At 47.3% G+C, this 19,880-nt stretch overlaps 2 protein-coding genes across 6 annotated transcripts in view; one reads left to right on the plus strand and one right to left on the minus strand.

Annotated features, from left to right (window-relative positions):
* The window catches only part of CYFIP2 (cytoplasmic FMR1 interacting protein 2), a 54,050-nt gene that overhangs the window by 17,984 nt on the left and 16,186 nt on the right, over window positions 1–19,880 (minus strand). For 4 of the 5 annotated variants that reach the window (XM_027682440.1, XM_027682437.1, XM_027682435.1 and 1 more), the window contains 14 exons: window positions 17,195–17,286; window positions 14,177–14,294; window positions 13,219–13,338; window positions 12,570–12,695; window positions 11,514–11,680; window positions 11,087–11,234; window positions 10,605–10,758; window positions 9,877–10,033; window positions 9,097–9,193; window positions 8,452–8,528; window positions 7,470–7,578; window positions 7,017–7,136; window positions 6,165–6,364; window positions 5,609–5,696 (listed from right to left, as the gene is read on the minus strand). In XM_027682440.1, coding sequence (XP_027538241.1) covers window positions 5,609–5,696; window positions 6,165–6,364; window positions 7,017–7,136; window positions 7,470–7,578; window positions 8,452–8,528; window positions 9,097–9,193; window positions 9,877–10,033; window positions 10,605–10,758; window positions 11,087–11,234; window positions 11,514–11,680; window positions 12,570–12,695; window positions 13,219–13,338; window positions 14,177–14,294; window positions 17,195–17,286 — 1,773 coding nt within the window. The remainder of the gene's footprint in view (window positions 1–5,608; window positions 5,697–6,164; window positions 6,365–7,016; window positions 7,137–7,469; window positions 7,579–8,451; window positions 8,529–9,096; window positions 9,194–9,876; window positions 10,034–10,604; window positions 10,759–11,086; window positions 11,235–11,513; window positions 11,681–12,569; window positions 12,696–13,218; window positions 13,339–14,176; window positions 14,295–17,194; window positions 17,287–19,880) is intronic. The other variant, XM_027682439.1, reaches the window with a different exon arrangement.
* FNDC9 (fibronectin type III domain containing 9) lies at window positions 3,093–5,576 on the plus strand. The gene is made up of 2 exons (XM_027682441.1): window positions 3,093–3,195; window positions 4,103–5,576. Exon 2 carries the CDS (start codon window positions 4,112–4,114, stop codon window positions 4,772–4,774), a length of 663 nt encoding a protein of 220 aa, XP_027538242.1. The 5' UTR covers window positions 3,093–3,195; window positions 4,103–4,111; the 3' UTR covers window positions 4,775–5,576.

Genomic DNA, 19,880 nt, shown 5'->3' on the forward strand with positions numbered 1-19,880 from the left:
GGCCGGGAGTGCAGTGTCCTGCAGAGCCCAGGTATCCCACCCTGCACCCAGGTCTCAGGGACAGTCATCTGTAATTGTGAGCATGTGGGGAAGGCCCCCGCATTGCTTTGGAAGCTCAGGAGGTTACTAGGGATGCTCCAGAGCAGATTTAGTAGCAGATGAAGCAAATCAAAACCCAGTTCTATTTCCAAATCTTTGAGCTTGTTGTTGGCCATTACCCAGACCTGTCTGAGCTCACCTGAGAAAAGGCAGGGTGAGTTTTAGCTGATAAAATAGATCAGAGAGAGATAATAAACAGTACTAACTGTTCCAGAATTCCCTTGGAAAAATGAAGAGCTAATGAAAGAGGGATATAGAGACAAAAAAGGACTTGCACACAGCCCAGGACTAGTCAGGGCTCCCAGCCAACCTAACTGCAGTGCAACAGCTGAGATGATGTCTTAGAAAGTGAAAAACAATTCTGACCAGAGGAGGGTCTCTAGTCAAACGGCCTGAATATGTCCTGGTTCCTTTCCCTGCCACAAGCAACCTTCACTCCCCTTGAGTTTTTACTATATTTGGCTTTATCAGCTGATTGCTGAGACTTTCATGCAAAAAACCCACATATTTTCTACCTGGGATGGACAGGACATGTACAGTGCAGCAGGCATGGTTATAGACTGTATTGAGACTATGTCTGTCTATATTCTGTGTCTCAGCAAAACAACGAGATATTAGGAAAAAAATCTTTACTGTGACGGTGGTGAGGCCCTGGCACAGGTTGCCCAGAGAAGCTGTGGCTGCCCCATCCCTGGAAGTGTTCAAGGCCAGGTTGGATCGAGCTCTGAACAACATGGTCTAGAGGGAGGTGCTCCTGCCCGTGGCAGGTGCATTGGAACTAGATGATCTCTAAGATCCCTTCCATCCCAAACCATTTTATGATTCTGTGATACCAATACTGATTTCCAGGGACTGTATACACTGATATTGATCACAACAAGCTGGGTAGCACAGCCCAGGAGATCGCTTGGAAGGGATCAGCAGCCCCCACCACCAAGACCTCCTGCAGCAACCACAGCTCCTTCACACCTTTGGGCTGTTGTTGCAGACATGGCAGCAGAAAGAGTGGCTCCATCCTGTTCACATACCGTGACTATTTTTACAAGCAGCAGCAGGATGCACAGGTTCCATCTGCCTGCACACCTTTTAAAAAAAGGGGAGCAAATTCAACCAGGGAAAGGGAAACAGGGATGTCCAGTGATTCTGGCCCGACCCTGCATCCAGCAGTGCCAAGAAAAACAGCAGCACTCATGAAAATACATAAATGAAGCCCAATCTAAAGCATTTACAGAGCGAAGAAGTGGTTAGTGAGCAGTAAATAGTGGGTTGATGGTAATTTTGCAGCTTCTTTGTTGGAGACTCGGCAACCTGCTGTGTTTTATAAGTGGCTGAATGACAGATAATGGCTCAGTTTCTGCTGGCCACTGGAGCATGCCCATGGTTTGCATCTATGATGAGGAGTGAGAGGTCCTAGACAGGGCCACAGCTGGGTCCACCTGCAGATATGGGAAACATCAGTGCTGGAGCAGTCCTGGCACTGGCATGGTTTTGGCATCTTCTCATCCTGGGAAATGAGAATTTCAAGTTCATCACTGGTGCAAGCCTGATTTTGGGAGCAGGTAATCCCAACACCACCGAAAGCTTTGCTGCACTTCCCTTAGCAAGTGGTATCAATCACAGTGTGCAGAAAGGTCAGCAGGACCCCTTGCTGGCTAATCCAGCTATTCCCGTTCTCCTTGGTTTCCTCTCTTCCTGCTAATGCATCTTATTTGTGAACAACTGAAATTTACTTTCAAAGCAGCTGTGAACACTGATAAACTCAGCCACTCAAATGCCATAAGGAAGTGGCTGTCCCATGAAAATGCTACCACTTTCTGTAATCCACCTTTCTGAAGCTGGGATTTGTATCCTCAGCTCTCTCCCTGCAGGCAAAGATGTAATTTACTCACAGCATGGAGCCAGCTAAGAGGTGCCTGTCCCCCTGCTCTTGTAAGCAGAACCGAAGGCAGGAAGCCACCTGGGAGCACTTTGATTTTCATCCCTGTCCATAATTATTTTCATCTCTGTTCCCAGTTTTCTGCTCTTTGGCAGATGCAGCTCAGCTGCTCTTACAGAGACAAAATGGAATACAGATCTTGGAAGACAAAACCATCCAGAACTGTGAAATGTCAATCAAAAGCAAGGGTCACACATACTCCCCAGCGTGTAATAGCCCCTCCTGACACAGTCTGCATTACCTCATCACTGTTGGTATCTAGAAGATCTTTGAAAAGTTGCAAGTACCTTTCCAGGAATGACATGAGTAACTCCAGACCCAGAACCAATACTTCTTCTGGCTGGAGAGCAGTGAGATACTTGTTCAGAGCCTCTCCTCACCAGGCCCGGTGACACATTTGTCCCCTCCTGGCCACAGACTCGAGCTGCTCTCCTGAACACCACCAGGACTGGCATTGCCTCTCCTTCCTGCCCTCTCACCAGACTGACAGGGGACATCCCCAAGTTGTCTGTAAGTCAGGGACATTCAAAGAAGAGCCTGTCTTTAATACCACAGAGTTCATCAGAGGGTCGAGGTCTTTGAAAACCCAATTCCTACTCCCATCGCACAGTTTAGAAAACATTAAAAAGCTGATGGATGTTGCTGCACCATCAGGGATCAAAACCTGCTCAGTGGCTTTGGCTTAAATCAGTAGTTTAAATGTGCAAGAAATCATAGAATTAAGGACTTGAGTCAATGTGTACCACAGACCAGGATCCCAGATTTCATACGATGTGCCAAGGTGTCTGTAAGCCCAGACCCTGCTGGGGGTCAGTGATGGTCTTGCTGGGGAAAAACAGAAAACCCAAACAAACCAGCAAACAAAACTACCTGCCTTTTTTTTTTTTCCTGCCTCAGAAACACATACTTCTCCCAGGCAGAAGCTTTTAGGGATAACATTCCCAAATCACTCGAAGATGCCTGCCCATCCTTTCTTAGTGGTTGCCATGGTGAGAGATGACGGAGCCCCAGACGGGTATAATACAAGGCAGCGCGTGGGGAAGGGATTCAGCAGAGGCAGGAGGGAGGCGAGTGGTGGGAAGAGGGGAAGGCACTGCCTGCCAGTGGCCGCTCTGTCACCAGCACCCACGGCCAGCGCGGACCCGCCGGGGAGGTAAGTGCTGCCCGCGGCTCTGGGAGGGCTCAGCCTTGGGCACTTGTGCTGCTCACCTCCTCGTGTGAGAACGGTCAAGGCAGCTGTTGAAATGAGCTGCTCTCTGAGTGAATTAAAGGAAAGTTAGGGATTGTTAAAGAACAGAGGAAGAAGAAAAAAAATAAACCAGCTCTATTGCATGCAGCTGCTGCTCCGAGCACTTGGCTGGTTGGGAGGGAGAACCAACGGGGCGCAGGGAGCACTTTGGGGATCTAAAGGAGTGATGTGCTCAAGTGATTTGTGGCTGTTGCTAAACAGTAATTTGTTGCTGCTGGGGGAGAGCTTTGTTCTTGTATTTCATATATTTGTATTTCTCTAAAAGCACTGATTTTATATGTCACCGACCTACAGATGTCACATTTAAGATCCTGATATTACAGTGTGACATGCTGCAGGAACAGAAACTCTATTAAACAAGAAGTAAGGTACAGAAAACGCAGCAGCAACTTAAACCAGTGGATTAACCATAATGAAGCTTTTTAAAAAAAACATTTAGGTGTAAAATCAAAATATCTATTGATTTGCAGCTTCACAAGGCAAGTTGGAGCTAGTTAAACTATCACTGTATGTTAATCACATTTGAAGCATCCTTTCTATTTCACGGGAAATAAAAAAGCTAAAAAATGCTTCTGATATAGACAACCAGTTTGAGAGATTTTTAAAAAAATCTAACTAAAGTATACCCTATGCCCCAGCTGGGTTTTTTCTTTTGTAATTTTAGCCATCCAAGACCTAGCATCTAACCTAAGTGAGCGAGGATAGTCCTGAATCCAATGTAAGGGCCAGTAGACCCAGTGGACAGACTTCACTGATGTCAGTGGCTTTTGAGCCTGTACACAAATCAGGAAACTCAGCCTCTGCCTGCATCTGGTTTCAGGGACACAATGAACATCGAAGTGCACAACATCACTTACACCAGTGCCACGGTCTCCTGGGCCATGAACAACCCCTGTCCAGAGAACTACTACCACGTCATGTACCGCCCCAACTGGAACAGCGTCTTTGCCGGCTATTTACGCCAGAACTTCCACCGCGAGGAGCGAGTCCCTCACCCCCTCAGCTCCCTCGTCCTCCACCGACTCACGCCATCCACCATCTACGTCCTCTGCATCACGTGCAAAAACTCTTACCCCTCCAGCAACCACTGCACCACCTTCCACACTCTGGACAAAATCCCCCTGGTTTTCGGCGGCTCTAAGCACGAACCCACCACCTCCATGTGGATGGTGAGCAGCCTGCTGCTCCTCTGCTTCCTCGCTCTCCTGGCCTACGGCTGCCTGCAGTTCTGGTCTGCACGGTGCCACCAGGCTGCCAGGCTGAAGCATCCCGACACCAGCCCTGAAGAAGTGGTCGAAGGAAGCAGCTCACCAGAGGAGCCACTGAATGATGGACTGAGGGAGGAGCTTCTGGAGGTCCCCATGACCACTGTGCTGATGAGGAGCTCCAGTTTCATGAGGGAGAGTCCATATAGCTCCCCCCACTGCTTTTTTTCCTATAAAAACAGCGATGATAAAAGGGCCATCTTGCCACAGCATGGCCTTCAATGAGAGCAAAATAAAACAAGATCCTACTCAGAGGTTTGGTTCATCCTCTCTTTCCCAGCTCTTGCCAAGAGGACTGTCCGTGTATCCATGGCAGCTGTCTGTCCCAGGCTAGAACACAAGGCACAGACACTGGTTGCAGGGGGAAAGATTTTTGTCAAGTGGCAAAAATATTGTCATTTGGTGACAATTTTTAAAAAGAATCCAAGTCAGCTCTCTAGGAACACCCAGGTTTGATGGACTGTAGTGTCATTAGTTCATCTGCATCAGTAAGGTAGGTTCACTTCAGAGTCATCTATCAATGTGCACAAGAAATAAACTCCACTGGAGTAGTTTCACACTTGAGTGATCCTCCACTAGTATCACATCCCAAGCCCTCATAGTGCCTGTATTAACAATCATTGCAGCCTGAGAAAAGAGCTTTTTGTCAGTATTAAGTAGTTTATATTTGCATACTCAAGTATTTTAGTAATTCCTATTTTGAACTGCAAATGAGATTCCTGAAATGGTACCTTCCTTGAGAAGGAACACTGCATTGGAGCAACCAACGTGCTCACCTCTCTGTACATTTAGATGGATGTGACTCAGTCTCAGTGCCAACACTAAGCACAGAGCTGTTATGGCATCTCTTAACATGGGCATGTTACAGGGAAGAATATGGGAAAGCAACAGCAACAGCACACTGAATCTGCTTTTTGCATGGCCTTTTGGTTTCAAACAACGTGACCCTGCACTTTTGCACCCACCATTCTGTTATTGAACTAGTTCTTGCATTTCTTTCTTCCTAAATAAATATTTCCAACATCCACCCCTTCTGGCTGCTGTGGCTCATTTACTGACCTTGGATCCATAGAGGTAATAGGGCTGAACATTGGCTGGCTTGTCTCGCTGGGGCTCCTGCGTGAACGGGATCGCTGTCCTCACAAACCTGTGGTGGGCACGGGAGATGGGAAGTGGTCAGAGCCTGGCTAACTGAAAGCAGATATGGCACGGTCTGGGATGACCTGTAGTTGCAAGCTAATTAGAATTCATCACCTGAGCTAAATGAACTGGATTGCAAACTCCTCCCCCAATCTACCGGTTGTGTAAAATATCAGTGTAACCTACCAAGGTTTCTTCTCATTTGGGGAAGGCAAGAAACCCACATCTGAGCAGCTACCAGAGCTCAGCCAACCCTCAGCCACTTGCAATCACTAACTGTTGCTTGATTTTGTTACTATCATCTTCAAGGCCAACTGGAGATGGTGGGCTTCAGCTTCACTTTAAGGGTAACTGTTGCATCTCATAGGGAGTGCAAATCTCACCACAGCGCACATGAATTTTATATGGCAGGTCTGACATTCTAGAAAGAAAAGCAGGGTTTCCAGGTGGCCCCTTCCTTGCTTTCCCTCCTCACCTGTTGGTGGATCCATTGTAGCAGTAGTTGGGTAGGAAGTCGAAGTTGAGCTCCCAGAAGACGTGGAGGGTGATGCGCCCATAGGGCGCGGAGACGTTGTGATTGGCCTCCCGGAACATGGCATCGAAGCTGTCCAAGGTCATGTGCTTGCACAGCAACCTGTGAGTCAGGCGATTTATTTCCAAGAGCCACTCCAGCTCCTGCAGCACATAAAGCAGCAGCAAATGCAACATATTACCAAGATGACAACAGAAGCAGCTGATATAATTGCCAGGGGAATGGTTTTATATCCACACACACACAGAGAACTAAAGATATCAATTTAATTCAGTGGCCAAGGCCAATTGCACTTCTACTCAAGGGGGTCCTGGTCCCATATCTTGTGAATCTACAGGAAGCAAAATTAATTTGTTCCCCACTCAGCACTGGCTGGTTTTCACCCCAGAATCCTCCAAAGGTGGAAACAGAATTTTACACTACTTGACTCTGATGCTCCTGTAACATATCAAAGACAGCAAATCCTGTACACACACAAACAGTGTCACAGCCACCTTCATCCAATGGGGAATTAAAGTCAAGATTTCCTTCTCCCAGGTTACAGGCCTCTCTTATAGCTCTGCAAAGTCTAACTGCTGACTGTCACCTTATGATTTATGCAGATACTTAATAGTCTGATAATAATGCAATTAAAGCTGCATAAATAGAAATAGTAGAGTCTCAGCAGCATAAAGGAGGATACATGGCTGCCTGAAACCTACTGTAGGGAGACTCAAAGCAGAAGACAGTTGACTGTGTATCCATGGCAGTGTATTATTCTCTCTGTTCATACTTGCAGTCAATAACAGTTCTTACCACTATGGATGTCAGGTCCTCGCTCTCAAAGCGGCTAATGGCCTGGTCTAATGATTTGTACATTGCTGCAGAGATGCGCTGGGTAATGAGCCTGTTCAGGTCAATTGATCTACCCAGCAACTGGGAAAAGAAGAGATTTGCATATTATATACAGATGGGGAAAAGGTATTCTATTTCTTTTTTAACAGACACAACTTAAAACCAAACATCCAAGCCTGCTAAAATGTGAAAATGGCGATGTAAAGTCAACTTAAGAGGGAAGGGGGGAAATGTGGAGAACAACTCGTTTTCCCCTCAGGCCCCAAGCCTTGAGTGCAGTGTGTCAGAAACAAGGTCCAACCCTTCTCATTCCAGAACCAATCTCAATTGAGCCCAGCACCAGGATGCCCACTGTCACCAAATGGATAATAGACCAGGAGTGATGGGTACTGGAGTCTATTACTTGCACTGTACCTGGACGTGCCTCTGCTTGAGCAGCGTTTCGTAGCGGTTGGATGGTGGGTACGGGATGATCACCCCGTAATTCTTGCATTCAGCCCGGAAACGTTTGTCCAATAAAACACTGAAAAACAGAAGCAGTGTCAGGAAAATAGAAACATACACTATCAGCTGCTCTATGGATCTTTCCAGAGTTGTTTTTGTCCTTCTTTTAATCTTGGCTCTGAATGCCAAGAAATTTCCACATGCTAATACCTCTGCTTACACCCCTAAATCACAGAGCAGCAGGTGTTATCTGGGGACTGCCATGCTTCTGTTTTATGGCTGAAACCTTCAAAAAGATAAAAAAAATGTGCTGAAATATATCACTAGTGCCAGGTACAGGGGTGGTCCCCAATCTGCTGTGGGAACATTTGGTTGGTGATGGTGATTGCTCTCCTTCTCTAAGGCCAAATGTGACCTAGAGACAAAACTCCTTGCAAAGTTACACCGAAGACTTGGTTCACCTTTGGGGCCATGAGAAGAAGACTCTCATTAGAGTTCATCCATGTTCTTTAAATTGCTAAGAAGGAAATGTCACAAAGGTTTTATCTCCCCACAAGGGAGAACAAGTCCTGCTGCTTTACTAGGGTGAGGACAAATGCATATTCCTGCTTTGCAGAGATGGGAGGCTTCCATTCCTCTGCCTGGTACACAAACAGAAGTCAAGTAAGGACATGTTGTCTCCATTTGCTTTTCTGCTGCTCTCACAAACTGTACTCAGACAGCTACTCAGGATGCCAGTTGTTATGTTTTCACTTTTAACTGTGTCTCCTTGCCACTGTTAATTCATTTTTTTCATTTACTGGTCTGACGTGGACAGCCAGCTCCGTGGGACAGGGATGATCTATGTTATTGTCTACTCGCAGCGGCTGCTCCCTGAGGGGAACCTTTTGGTTTAACAGCAATTTGGATGCAGCGATATCATCAGTCACCATCAGCAGTCAGGTTCTCCTACCTGCCAGCCATTGCTTTATAATAGGCAAAGATCTGATCAGCCAGCTTGTACACAAATTGATCAAAGCACAAATTCACCTGGGGGAGAAAAAACAAGACTTGGTGAGGGTGTCACCAGCACAGAGCAGCTCCTTCCCATGCATGCTAGATCAACACGACCCAACACAGATCTCTCATTTAAGACAAACATGTATTGAAGGTCACACTATCTAAAAAGCACACTGCAGTTCTCACATGCTAAAGGTAAGCAGAGAATTGCAGTTACATTTTCCATCTTACAGTTTCTGCATGTTCTTACAGGTCCTGGTCTCCTACCCTCCATCATCCTTCCCTCTCAGGGAATTTCTCATTTTTCACTGATGTTTCATAACCCTCTGCACATCAGACAGACTCTTCCATGTCCCCAGTGTTTGACTGCCTTTGGCTTCCACGGTCCCCCATGGGTACAGCTAAGTTGAAGCCCTTAATCAGGAGAGTCTGTAAGGTCTCTGCAAATGCTGATCTTTTGAAAACTTCTCAGTCTGACAGGATATTTTTTTCAGAAGGTGCCTATAATGAATTCACTGAACTGCTGGGTGGGACTGTCAAGCAGGGCAATATGACCCCAGTGAGCTCTTTCTATACAATAAAGATGAAGAGAACTTACTTCAGCTTCAATTTCATCGTATAGGAACTGCTTTTTGAACTTGGTCAAAGCATAGTATGCGCTGTCATTATAGAGGTCCAAGGGGTACAGCACATACCTGAGGGGAAGAAGACAGACCATGTCTTAAATTAACTTTGGAGCATATCAGCATAAATGGCAGGCAGTGCATCTTCCCCGCTCAGTGCAAAAAATGCTTTTTCCCTGACTTCACGCCTATCACTGCCATTCCTGCCAGCCCCTCAAATAGTCCCTCTCGCTTCTTGGGTCCTGCAGAAAGTAGCTACAACAGACCTGGGTTTGAGCTGTGACTTGTTCAATCAACACTTGCTTCTTTCCAACCCTTAGAAAGGCTTTCATCCTGCTCTCACTCCACAAAGTGCTCTGACAATGGCCATACAACAGAAACCCAACCAGGAAGACATTATGAACATAACTACACTTGCATAACAGCAATGCCTCTCCTTATTTATTATGCATTAAAAAAAAAAGTGTGTTTTAGGTGGCTTAGCCTGGGCCCACCCCCCTTTGGTCACACACGCTGTATGACTGTGCAGGTGACGGTACCACCACGTCGTGCCCACATCCCAACTGAGCAGGTGCCAGCTGCTGTTTATGGCACATAAATAAGTGCCAGTGCCAGGAAGCTGCACCTGTGTGTCTGCTAACGAGGTGTTCACACAGTACCATTCACGTGACAGCAAGTCAAGAAACATCTATTCCCGAAACAAAATCCCAAGCTCCAGCACGTGCACAGCCCCAACACAGCCCATCAGCTCTTACTCCATCATGGAGGGTTCTTTGGTTTCCAGAATATGGTCTGTGAGGATCCAGGGCATGGACATTTCGATGGGGAACTGGATGCGGCGGCCCATGGTCAGCTCCAAGAAGAATTCCCGGAACCAGAGCTGGGACAGGTCGCAGCACTGCTGCAGTGCTTCTGAAATGCAGAGGAGATCCCCCCGTGGGAGGGCACCCATGTTACCCCCATGGGGACAGCAGTGAGGACATTGCACAGGAGGCAGCTGCTGCAGCCTCAGACTGGACCGGTTTTGGGTGGGAAACATTTTTCTAGGATGTCTCTTTTTAAATCCAGACCATGTTCATGCTGTCTGAGTACTTTGTCATGGAAGAAGAAAGAAGGGATCATCCCTTTTGCCCCAGAGCTTCAGGGGGAACACTTCAATGGCTCAGAGTTACTCTGATTCTGAAAATCTCTGAAATCTTCCAATTTCTTCTGGGCCCAGTGGCTCAGAAGTTTGTCTGGGACAGAAAGGAAAGTCCAGTCCTAGAAAATACACTACTGCACGTGGCTATTCGCTGTTGCTGACTCAGTCCTGTTCACACAATGATTACTACATAGAAACATGTCTGAATCAGGCAGAAGTAGGATATTTGGGAAAAAACAAGGAAAATCTTCTGCATAGGTCAATGAGGACCAAAGCTGATCCACCTTTGCCTTTCTGAGCATGAAAGAGTTGGATTCAAGCCTCCCCCTGCCATAATCTCACCACTGATGTTGAGAAGGTGGGTGAAGAAGAAGGACTGCTTATGGAACTCCTCAATGGCCAAGACTATTGGCCCATCCAAGCTGCTCCTCAGGGTCTTCTTTGAGCCACTCTTGTCTGCTATCAGGGACTCCAGCATGGTCCTCACCATGTAAAGCTTTGGAAGAAGGTGGATATGCAGTTACTACTCTCCATAAGACACCACCACACAAAGCTGTGGTGTTGTGGAACAAAAAATGCTTCTCCCTGGTGGCGACCACTCTCTGCACCCATGAGCAACTACCCATCAGAGCTAGATAAAATTACAGCCCTAAAAAGGGAAGCTTTGAGAACTATACAACAAATTAGGCACCAAAGCCACATTCAGTGCAATAGTATGAAGACTGTGGAAAAGACACGGAAACAGCTGCTAATCCACAGCGTGGGAGACTCTTACATGGCTATAAGACCATTAATTCCCCACACAGATTCAGACATTTATATACCTGCGTGCTTGATGGTCCTACTGCTCGTCGTGGGACTTTGATATCAAATCCACCTTTAGGATCCTTCTCACCTCTCAGGCAAGGATCATTTGGAGGCTCTCGACCTCCCTCCCAGTCACAGATTGTCTTCCGAATTGCCTGAAGGACACTGGATGGGAGAGGGAAAGTAGTGCTTAAGCTTGATTTTACTTCAAGATGAAAATATTCACTGCTGTGCACACATGGGAGGAAAAGTATCTGAGGTGGGAACATACACAGTTGTTATTGGTGGAGTCATGCCCAAGAGTCACCTCGGGAGGAGCTGCTGGCCGAGGAATGTTGGCTGGTTGTTTACGCTGAGTGCACGCAGGGCCACAGGCTTATACAGTATAAATGTGTTCCATAAATAAACACATGGGCTTTGCATTGCACTCAGGGACGGACTGACCTGATCAGGACGTTCTTCTTCTTCCTGACAGCCTGGCGGAGCGGCTCCCGCAGGGTCACCTGGGCGAAGTCCTGCAGGGCCGCGTAGATGGTGTTGCGGATGGCCTGGTTAAAGACACTCTCCATCCGGCCCATCAGCACCTGCAGACCTTTGATCATGGCAATTACCTGAAGCAAAAATTAAAACCAGAGGTGTCTGATGTTTTTCCGTTGCATGAAGAGGTCCATAAATGCAACATTAGGGGAATTAGGGGCTGAACTAATTCCACTCAAGTTACATAGGTCCAGTGATTAGGCAGCTAATTTTTTTGGTGTTAGCTGCTTTATAGATCACAACAAGCTGAGGAGAGGATTTACACCATCAGTTTCTTCCAAATGACCCCTGTCCCTGGGCAGGCTTTGTTTCCACTCCTGATCTCTTGCTATCTTTAATAAAACACAATCCCAGGAAACTGCACATGCTCCACATGTGGGTGCAGCTTGCACAGACCTGCATTCACACCAGGGCACAGACTTCCTTGACCAAGAGTACAGTGGAGCAAGCCACAAAAGTTAAGGCAATATTCAAACCACCTTGGGCTGTGGAAGGCAAGATGAAGGTGTGAGGGCCTCCCATAGCCAGGCTCAGAGGACTATTTGCACCATCTACAGAGAGCTGGACCAAGAGCTGATGGGTCCTGGGGACTGGCTGAGGATCTCGTGTTTGCACAGCTCCTGAACATAGCTGCTGATCTTGCTCTGCAAGCCCACTGTATTGGGTTTGTGTGGCAAGTTTTCAATAGCAGGAGACTACAGGGGAGGCTTCTGTGAGAAGCTGCTGGAAGCTTCCCCCATGTCCAATAGAACCAATGTCAGCTGGTGCCAAGGCTGCAGGCCAAGGGCAAATTAAGGGCCAAATTAAAGGATGTGGGAACCCTTAATCCTTTAACATGGGCCACAGGGATGAGGCACTGGCAGAGTACAGTAAGATACCCTTCCATCCTCTTCCCCTGGCCTGAGGAACATGCACAGGAAACCAGCAGTGGCTGGCTCTGACTCTCATGCAGTTGGCACCTACCTCCACAAAGGCAAACTTCTCTTCACTGGTGTAGTTGTACCGGGTGGCTCTCTCATACTCTTCAGCTGTTCCTGGGCAATCTTTGTTACAGAATTTATCTGTGGGATGAACCAGCTTCCAAGAGTACTAGAAGATGGAAAGAGACAATGTCAACATTGCAATGAGCAAGAAGCTGGGCTGGAAAGACTCAAGAGGGCCTGGGCCAGGAAATGACTCCCTAGACATCACTACCGTTGTTTGACATTCCTTTGGGAGCAGAATTTGTGCTACTTCCTAGCTTTATTACCACTCTACTGAATACTGGTTTTGGGAGGTTGCTAGGCATATTGGTCTTTTGACATCCATGAACTTGTGTTGAGATGTGGTCAAAATTTTTCAAATTAAGAATTTCCATCATCATTTGAATGGCAGTTTTAGTTGCTCAAGATCCAGACTCATCCCAATCAGCTTTCAGGTCCAGGGTGAGATGACCAAGCTCTTTCTCCATTTGACACTCGGGGTGTTCAGGGTCATTAGCTGCCTGATCTCAGCGTGTCTGATAATGGCTTAGTTAGGTGGCACGAAAGCAAGCTCACCTTCCCACAGTCTGCTACATGCCATGTCAAAACATCCACGCTCACCTGGGAAGAGGAGGACGTTACACACTCACCACTTCCATGACGTGGGCACTCCACTTGGACAGCAGCTGCAGTCCCCGTAGAGCGAGATCAAAGAGCTCCCTGTACTCCTCATCTGATTTCTGGCTGTCCAGTCCTGAGCCAGTGACCACCTGCAGGACATCACATCACCTCAGGGTTAGATTCAGCAACTTGCTGCAGGGGCCTCACTCAGCCAACAGATCCCAGCTGAAATGAATTCCCTGTGACCTTACAATCAGGCTAAAATTGAGTAGGGCATATACTGTCCCTCAGGAAAAGGGGTATAACTTGGCAAGACTCTTTTCACCCAGGCATAATCTATTTCCTGTAGAGAAATGAGTCTGACCTGCAACCTCAGAGCAAATAACTTACTCTTTTATTCCACTTTCCCACTCCTTTTAGATGGTCTAATACTACTGAAATCCTTGAGAGTCCTTTACTGATTAAAAGTTCAAATAAGCACTTACAAATGCCAAAAAGGAAAAGGCTCAGTATACTACGATTCATTAAACAAACACAGATTAATGAGGATCACACATTTGCAAAAAAACAGTCCCAATGGCATCAGAGAGAGCACTGGCACTCAGTAATGAAAAGAACAGAGATGCCCTCGTGAACTTTCCTCAAAGCCCTGCCTGAGAGCTCTGTGTAATAGAAAAATCCTATTTGCAAATCATTGGTGTTCTGACATCTGGCTGATAATAAACATTTAATTGCCAATTTTTTTCTGCTTATTATAATGAATTCAAGGAGCAGAAGCTGTTGCAAGAGATCTACTGCACGTGATTTTGCACCTACAAGAGCCTTTCATAACTTGCTTTTTTATTGCTGGATCGAGACGTGGTTTGTTCCATCCATGTCCTTCATCCCTCTCACTGTGGCAGACCATACTCCTGCTACATTGTTCTCTCCCATCCTCGCCCACCTAACGAGCCTGATTACAGTGGCTACACCCTGGGAGTGACTGACCTCGCTGTTGCTGTAGCGAGCGAGCTCCGAGATGAAGCGGATGTGGTCATCTCGGATCTGCACCATCTGCTCACAGATGTTGTACTGGGGGCTTATGCTGCTCTGAGTGCACGTCCACCTGGGGAGAAAAGCAAGGGTGTCAAGGACAGGGCACAGGGCTGCGTTTAGACACCCCAGGGACAGCTGCTCTCTTCACTTCAACATGGTCCAGACATGCCACCTTCAGGGCAAATGTCAGCCTGTGTTGTCTCTCATGTCCCCTGGTGTGTGGGGTCTTCCAGAGGTGGTCTGATGGGGACACTTGCCTCACCTTTCAACCTGACTACCTCTGCTCCATCCACCCTGAAGACTGCTGTCAATGTTGGGCTCATCTACCCTTAAGAGCAGAGATGGCTATTTCCCAGACCATCTCTGCACAAGCTTTCAGGGAAGGATGAAATTCAAAGACTTGGCATCATTTTCATCCTTTCTGCTAAACCTAAGGATAATCATCCCCTTAGAGATTATTCCTCCAGCTCTGGGTTATGCTGCCTTCTCCTGCAAGGAAAAACTCTGCAAGGGGCCAGCACAGGAATAGCTCTCCCACTGTGTTTTTTGTTCTGGTTCATGCTACAAGCTCAGTGAACAACTTTGAGTATAAATGACAAGCAGAATATGATTAACTGAACTAGATTTTCATTTGCACAGAGCCACAGGTACCATGTAACAGTGTAATGACATCCTAAAAGAAGGTAGCACTCCTCTTGCAAAGGCACAGTCATATGAAGGAATGGTACAAACCAAGTCTATTAATATCTTTTTCCCTGTAATGTATTAGCCCCAGACACAGAACCAGAATGGCTCCACCAGAATGGTTTGTGCAAGCAAATGCCTGTCAGCAAGATTTTCATGTCTTACTCTGTCAATACAATGTAAAAGTTCAGATTATGCTTTTTTCCCCCCTAAATAATTGTCCATCTTATGACAGATAGTCATGTTCTCCAATCTAGACTGGCCATACCAAAGGAAGGTGAGAAACCTGCCTCTGATATGGACATAGAGATGAAGACATATCCCTACAGATAACTGCACTTGTTGCCAGAATTTGTGATGGTAGAAGGTCCTGGAGGTGCTGGGCCACGTCATCCCTGGTGAAATCCATCCTCCCACAGCCCCATGGTTCGACTCTTACCCGTCTCCATGTCCTGTGCTCCCCACCGGACAATCGGCAGGTTAGCAGGAATGGCCAGGGCTGCACCAGCCCTCCCTGCCACACACAACCTAGTCCACAGTGCAGAGACAAAGCGCCATGCAGGAAAAACACCAATTAATTCCACTTTCATGGAGACAAGGAGGGAAAGAAAGTGACAAAAACAATATTAGTAATAAATGGGGATCATATGGAACCACCTTGGCAGAGTTAGTGCTGGGAGTCCCATGCAATTTGCTGGGAAAGCGAGTGAGGAAGAAACACTGGTTAGTAAGGTACGGCACACAGACCTGGTAAGACAGATTTCAAGACAGACATTAAAATCGTGAACAGGTAAACAGCCCGCAAGCTACCCTGGTTTTGAGATGAGAAAATGAGGAATGCTGCTGACACGTTTCGTTGAAATGTGCTTTCTGAATGATTCGAGATAAAAAGGTGCAAAATTTTTAACAATTTTTCTCTTCTGAATTTTCAAAAATATTCTTTAAATTTACATTACGCAGAATAATATTTTTGTCTTTTTTTTTTTTTCAATTTTAATTGAAAACCTTTTGTTCAGGACGCTTTGCCATGTTGTTTTCAAACCTCTCCTGAACAATTAATTGGCACTTTTCAACCTGCGTTTACAGGGGCAAGGGAGGGCTGCTCCTGGCGGGCAGAGAAGCCAGACCCTCCGGGGTGGAAGGGGACGAGCAAACAGAAGCAATGAGACTGCAGGTTAGTTCCTGTCCTGCTGAAGAGACAGTCCAGCCAGGCTGTTTCTCACAGACACTGGAGAAATCTGACTTCCATGCAATACAGTCCCGTGGGTGAAAGGCCACAGCCTGATGAAAGCCAGGCTGCCACCAGCCACTACAGCCAGACACAGCTCAGACGGGCTTTGCTTATGTGTGGTTGCAACTCCCATTCCAAGGATATCCAAACCTAACACCGATTCTTCTAGCAATACCTCAGCGTGATGCAAAGCTACAAAGACAAGTGGAGCCTTGCACATGCCTGGTGTGACTGAAACAACGTCTGTGAATTCATCTGACAGGAGCAGCAAACCGCCTGTGAGCCCAGGCTGCGAAGCAGTGCTTTACACTGCCATGCTACTCCTGAGCTCTCCACAGACTCCATTTCTGCCCTTCTTGCACAATATTTGGAATCACAGAATCACTTAGGTTGGAAAAGACCTCTAAGATCATCGAGTCCAACCTTTGACTGATCACCACCTGTCAACTAAACCACAGCACTAAGTGCCACATCAAGTTGTTTCCAGTTCATCTGAGCCCCTTGGCTCCATCCTCATTCCTGCTGTCCTTCTTCATGAAACCTGCCTGAGCTAGAGGAGACACCCTGGCTACTGCAGAGATCCACTGCTGTGTTCATGCTCTGGAGGATTTTGTCCTTGAGATGCAAAATGTGGATTAAAATCTCTCCAGAGCAGGGACACGCTGCTCGCACTCACACACCTCACAAGCACTCAGCACTGCCCCAATCCATTCACCAGACGCCTTTCCTTCCTCCTGCCTCACTAGTGGCCACCCAGCTCCCTCCCAGCCCTCTCCAGTGGGCACAGAGGTACAGGCATGCCCGCTCCCCTGCCTGCTCCCAGGGGGATGGTTACACGTGGGTTCGGAGCTGGCTGCACACACAAGCACTCAGGGCTGGTGAGGACATCTTCCCATGCAGGGACAGGGACACACAAGCACACAGAGCTGGCACTCACACCCCACAGGGACACACACGGGTACCCGTGCACAGACCTCACACACACCACAGAGCTGCAGCTCCCACGGCTCTCAGGACACACACAGAAGCCAAGAGACATTATGGCAGGCACTCACTTGGATTTGTTCTCCTCATAGTGAGCACTGGTCTTAATGTATCTGGCCAGTTCTATCTGCATATCGCCGAATAAAGGAACCACCTGCAGCTGCTGGAAAAGAAAACAAAAGATGGTTGAAACACGGCAGAGAGAGCGAGCCTGGCCCCAGCACAACACAAGGGACTATGGAGAGGCATCCTGCATCTCTGAAGCTTTGGAAAGCGTCAGGCTGTTTAAAGCAAGGTGCAAACCTGGGCCCAGGGTCATTTCCCACCTAGTAAGAGACTGAAAATGATCACAAGGCTTTCTTTGTGAGGAAGATCATCCCCTGTGAGTGCTCTGGAGCCCTGGGCTCGCCGATACCAGGCTGGTAATGGCCAGAACAGTTCAGTGCTGTAACCAGACAGAGGAAAGGCTCTTCTTACAACAAAAAGAGAGAAGCACATTCCTGAGCAGAGCTTGTTGTTTCCCAGCATAATCCTCCAAGAGAAGAGAGGGATGAAAAGCCAGCACATTGGTATTTTGGACACCTGTGGATGTGGCAACTTTGCCCAGGCACTCAGAATGTACTTTAGCACTGTGGCTGCTTGTGATGTGTCTTAAAACTTCTCCATAAAGAGAAAGGCACAGGCAGTAATATGGCTTTACATGCCCTTTACATCTCAGGAGGATTTGAATGGGAAATAAATTCCAAGCACACTGAAGGTACCTCAAGCTCAAACAGGTCCCTGCTTCACTAAGCTTTCAACTGCAAACAAAATTCAAACAAGAGCTACCAACATTTCATCAATAAAATATGAAGCTTCAACTTCACCCAGCTAGAAAAGCCTTGCCCCAAAATTCAGGAAAGATGATGGCAAATTCCCTGTTCTATTATCACACGTTTCTCTTCTCAGGCTGAATTGTGTGGAGGGTGTGTAATGCTGCCATCAGGAATTCCCAGCAGCACTTCCATAAAAGGTTTAAATGAAGGGGTAGTTCATTTTCACTACTCAAATTCCTGGTCAATCCACTAGAAATTTAATCAGAAGGCAATAAGCAGATGTAGTAAGAGGAGTAGTTGGTCTTTCCTTATTGAGATCTGATAGTCTGGAGTGGTACTTAACTGATTAGGTGAGACCACAGCAGATGCTGGAGAAGTGCAAATGGAAAAAAAGCTGTAAAGGAGAAAGTTATTCCATGCAATGGAAGATATTTTACCTGGTTCTCTGATGGCCCACAGCATTTTGCAACAAAGAGCAAATCTCTTTGAATGCACCAAGACGACCAAACTCTACAGATTACACTGAAGGCTTGATTTAAACTGAGATTTAGCTGAATTAGCAAAGCTGACCTAGGGAAAACCCTGAAGACTCTGAGGAAAAGCATGACAAACCACCTCTGCAGAGCTGCAGTCCTCAGCAGTCTGCCCAGTGACTGGAGGGTCTTTGACCACCTCATTACTGCCCCATCCATGAGGTTATGGTGTTTGTGGCCCCTTGCTCTCAGGGCTGTCTCCAGGAGATGGTGCAAATTGGGGTAAATAGGTCCCCACTTGCTCGGGACAAGGATGCAGCAGCTTTCATGAAACCAGCTACCTGGGCTCACCTGTTCCCTCCCTGCACAGACCCAGCACATCATCTATAAACTGAACCTCCAGGCAATAAGCAGGGAAGCATCCTCTATCCAAAACCACAACCAACCTCTTCTTCCAGACTCCTCATCTGATCTTTGGGTAAAGCAGGAGGGAGAATCCACTGTGCTGAAAGACTGATGGGGAAGGAGCGCTCTGTGCCCTCCCCAAATTATCATCTTCTCATTTTCCCTGATGTGGAGCAAATGCTGGTAACAGAAAATAATCTTTCCATCTCAGGAAAAAGATTAATACAGTGAAGGCAAAAGGACTCTGGAAGGACTGCTCAAAAAAACTAATTGCTCTGTCTGGGAAATTATTCTGCTGTTCTCCTGCTATGCCGTTAGTCTTTGCTGCCAACACATTTGTCCCTTGCCACATCCCACTGTGCCTCCTAGAGCTCATCTGTCCCAAACCCAAAATGCCTCCTGGATCCACCCTGTGTGCAGAAGCACTGGAAAGGAGGCATCACTTTCCCTGGGGTGCTGTGCAGGCTCTCAGCCCCAGTCTCTGTCATGGGTGGCCAGGGGCTTACACACAGCAGATTTTGGCAGGAAGCCACAGGGTTATCCCAAACCTTTCTTGTGCTGAGTGATCCCAGGGCAATGCAGCCTGGCCTCCAGCTACAGACCAGCCCATGGGTGGACTCAGCCTCACATGTGCTTTGGCAGAGGCAGGTTGTGTGACTGCTTCCCACCCTGCAACCGGGAGCATCCAGTTTTCATGGGCCCTTCCCCAAAACCCACATCTCAGATAAGACAAAAATGGTTTGTCAAACCACTGGGTGACCCTTTTGAGGATGAAACTGAGCACCTCCAAGTCCCAGCTGACACAAGCCCCCCAAAAAGCTTTTTCTGTTCTACAGGGAGAACTTTTTATACACAAAACTGCCAGATCACACGTTGGTTTGTCAGCTGTGTTCTCTGTCCCTCAGCTCAGAGAAGCACAACCATCACCTGCACAGACCTCAGCAAACCAGCCAGGTTTGCTGGTGGCCTGAAATCACAGACTGCAAACCTGCCTCAGAAATGTGCGGAGAGATAGAAGTGATGTCGGTCTGGCACATCCTTCCCTCACCCACCAAACAGCCCAC

This window comes from Neopelma chrysocephalum, unplaced genomic scaffold (assembly GCF_003984885.1).
Source record: "Neopelma chrysocephalum unplaced genomic scaffold, ASM398488v2 Primary Assembly neopelma1_63, whole genome shotgun sequence".
NCBI classification, from domain to species: Eukaryota; Metazoa; Chordata; class Aves; order Passeriformes; family Pipridae; genus Neopelma; species Neopelma chrysocephalum.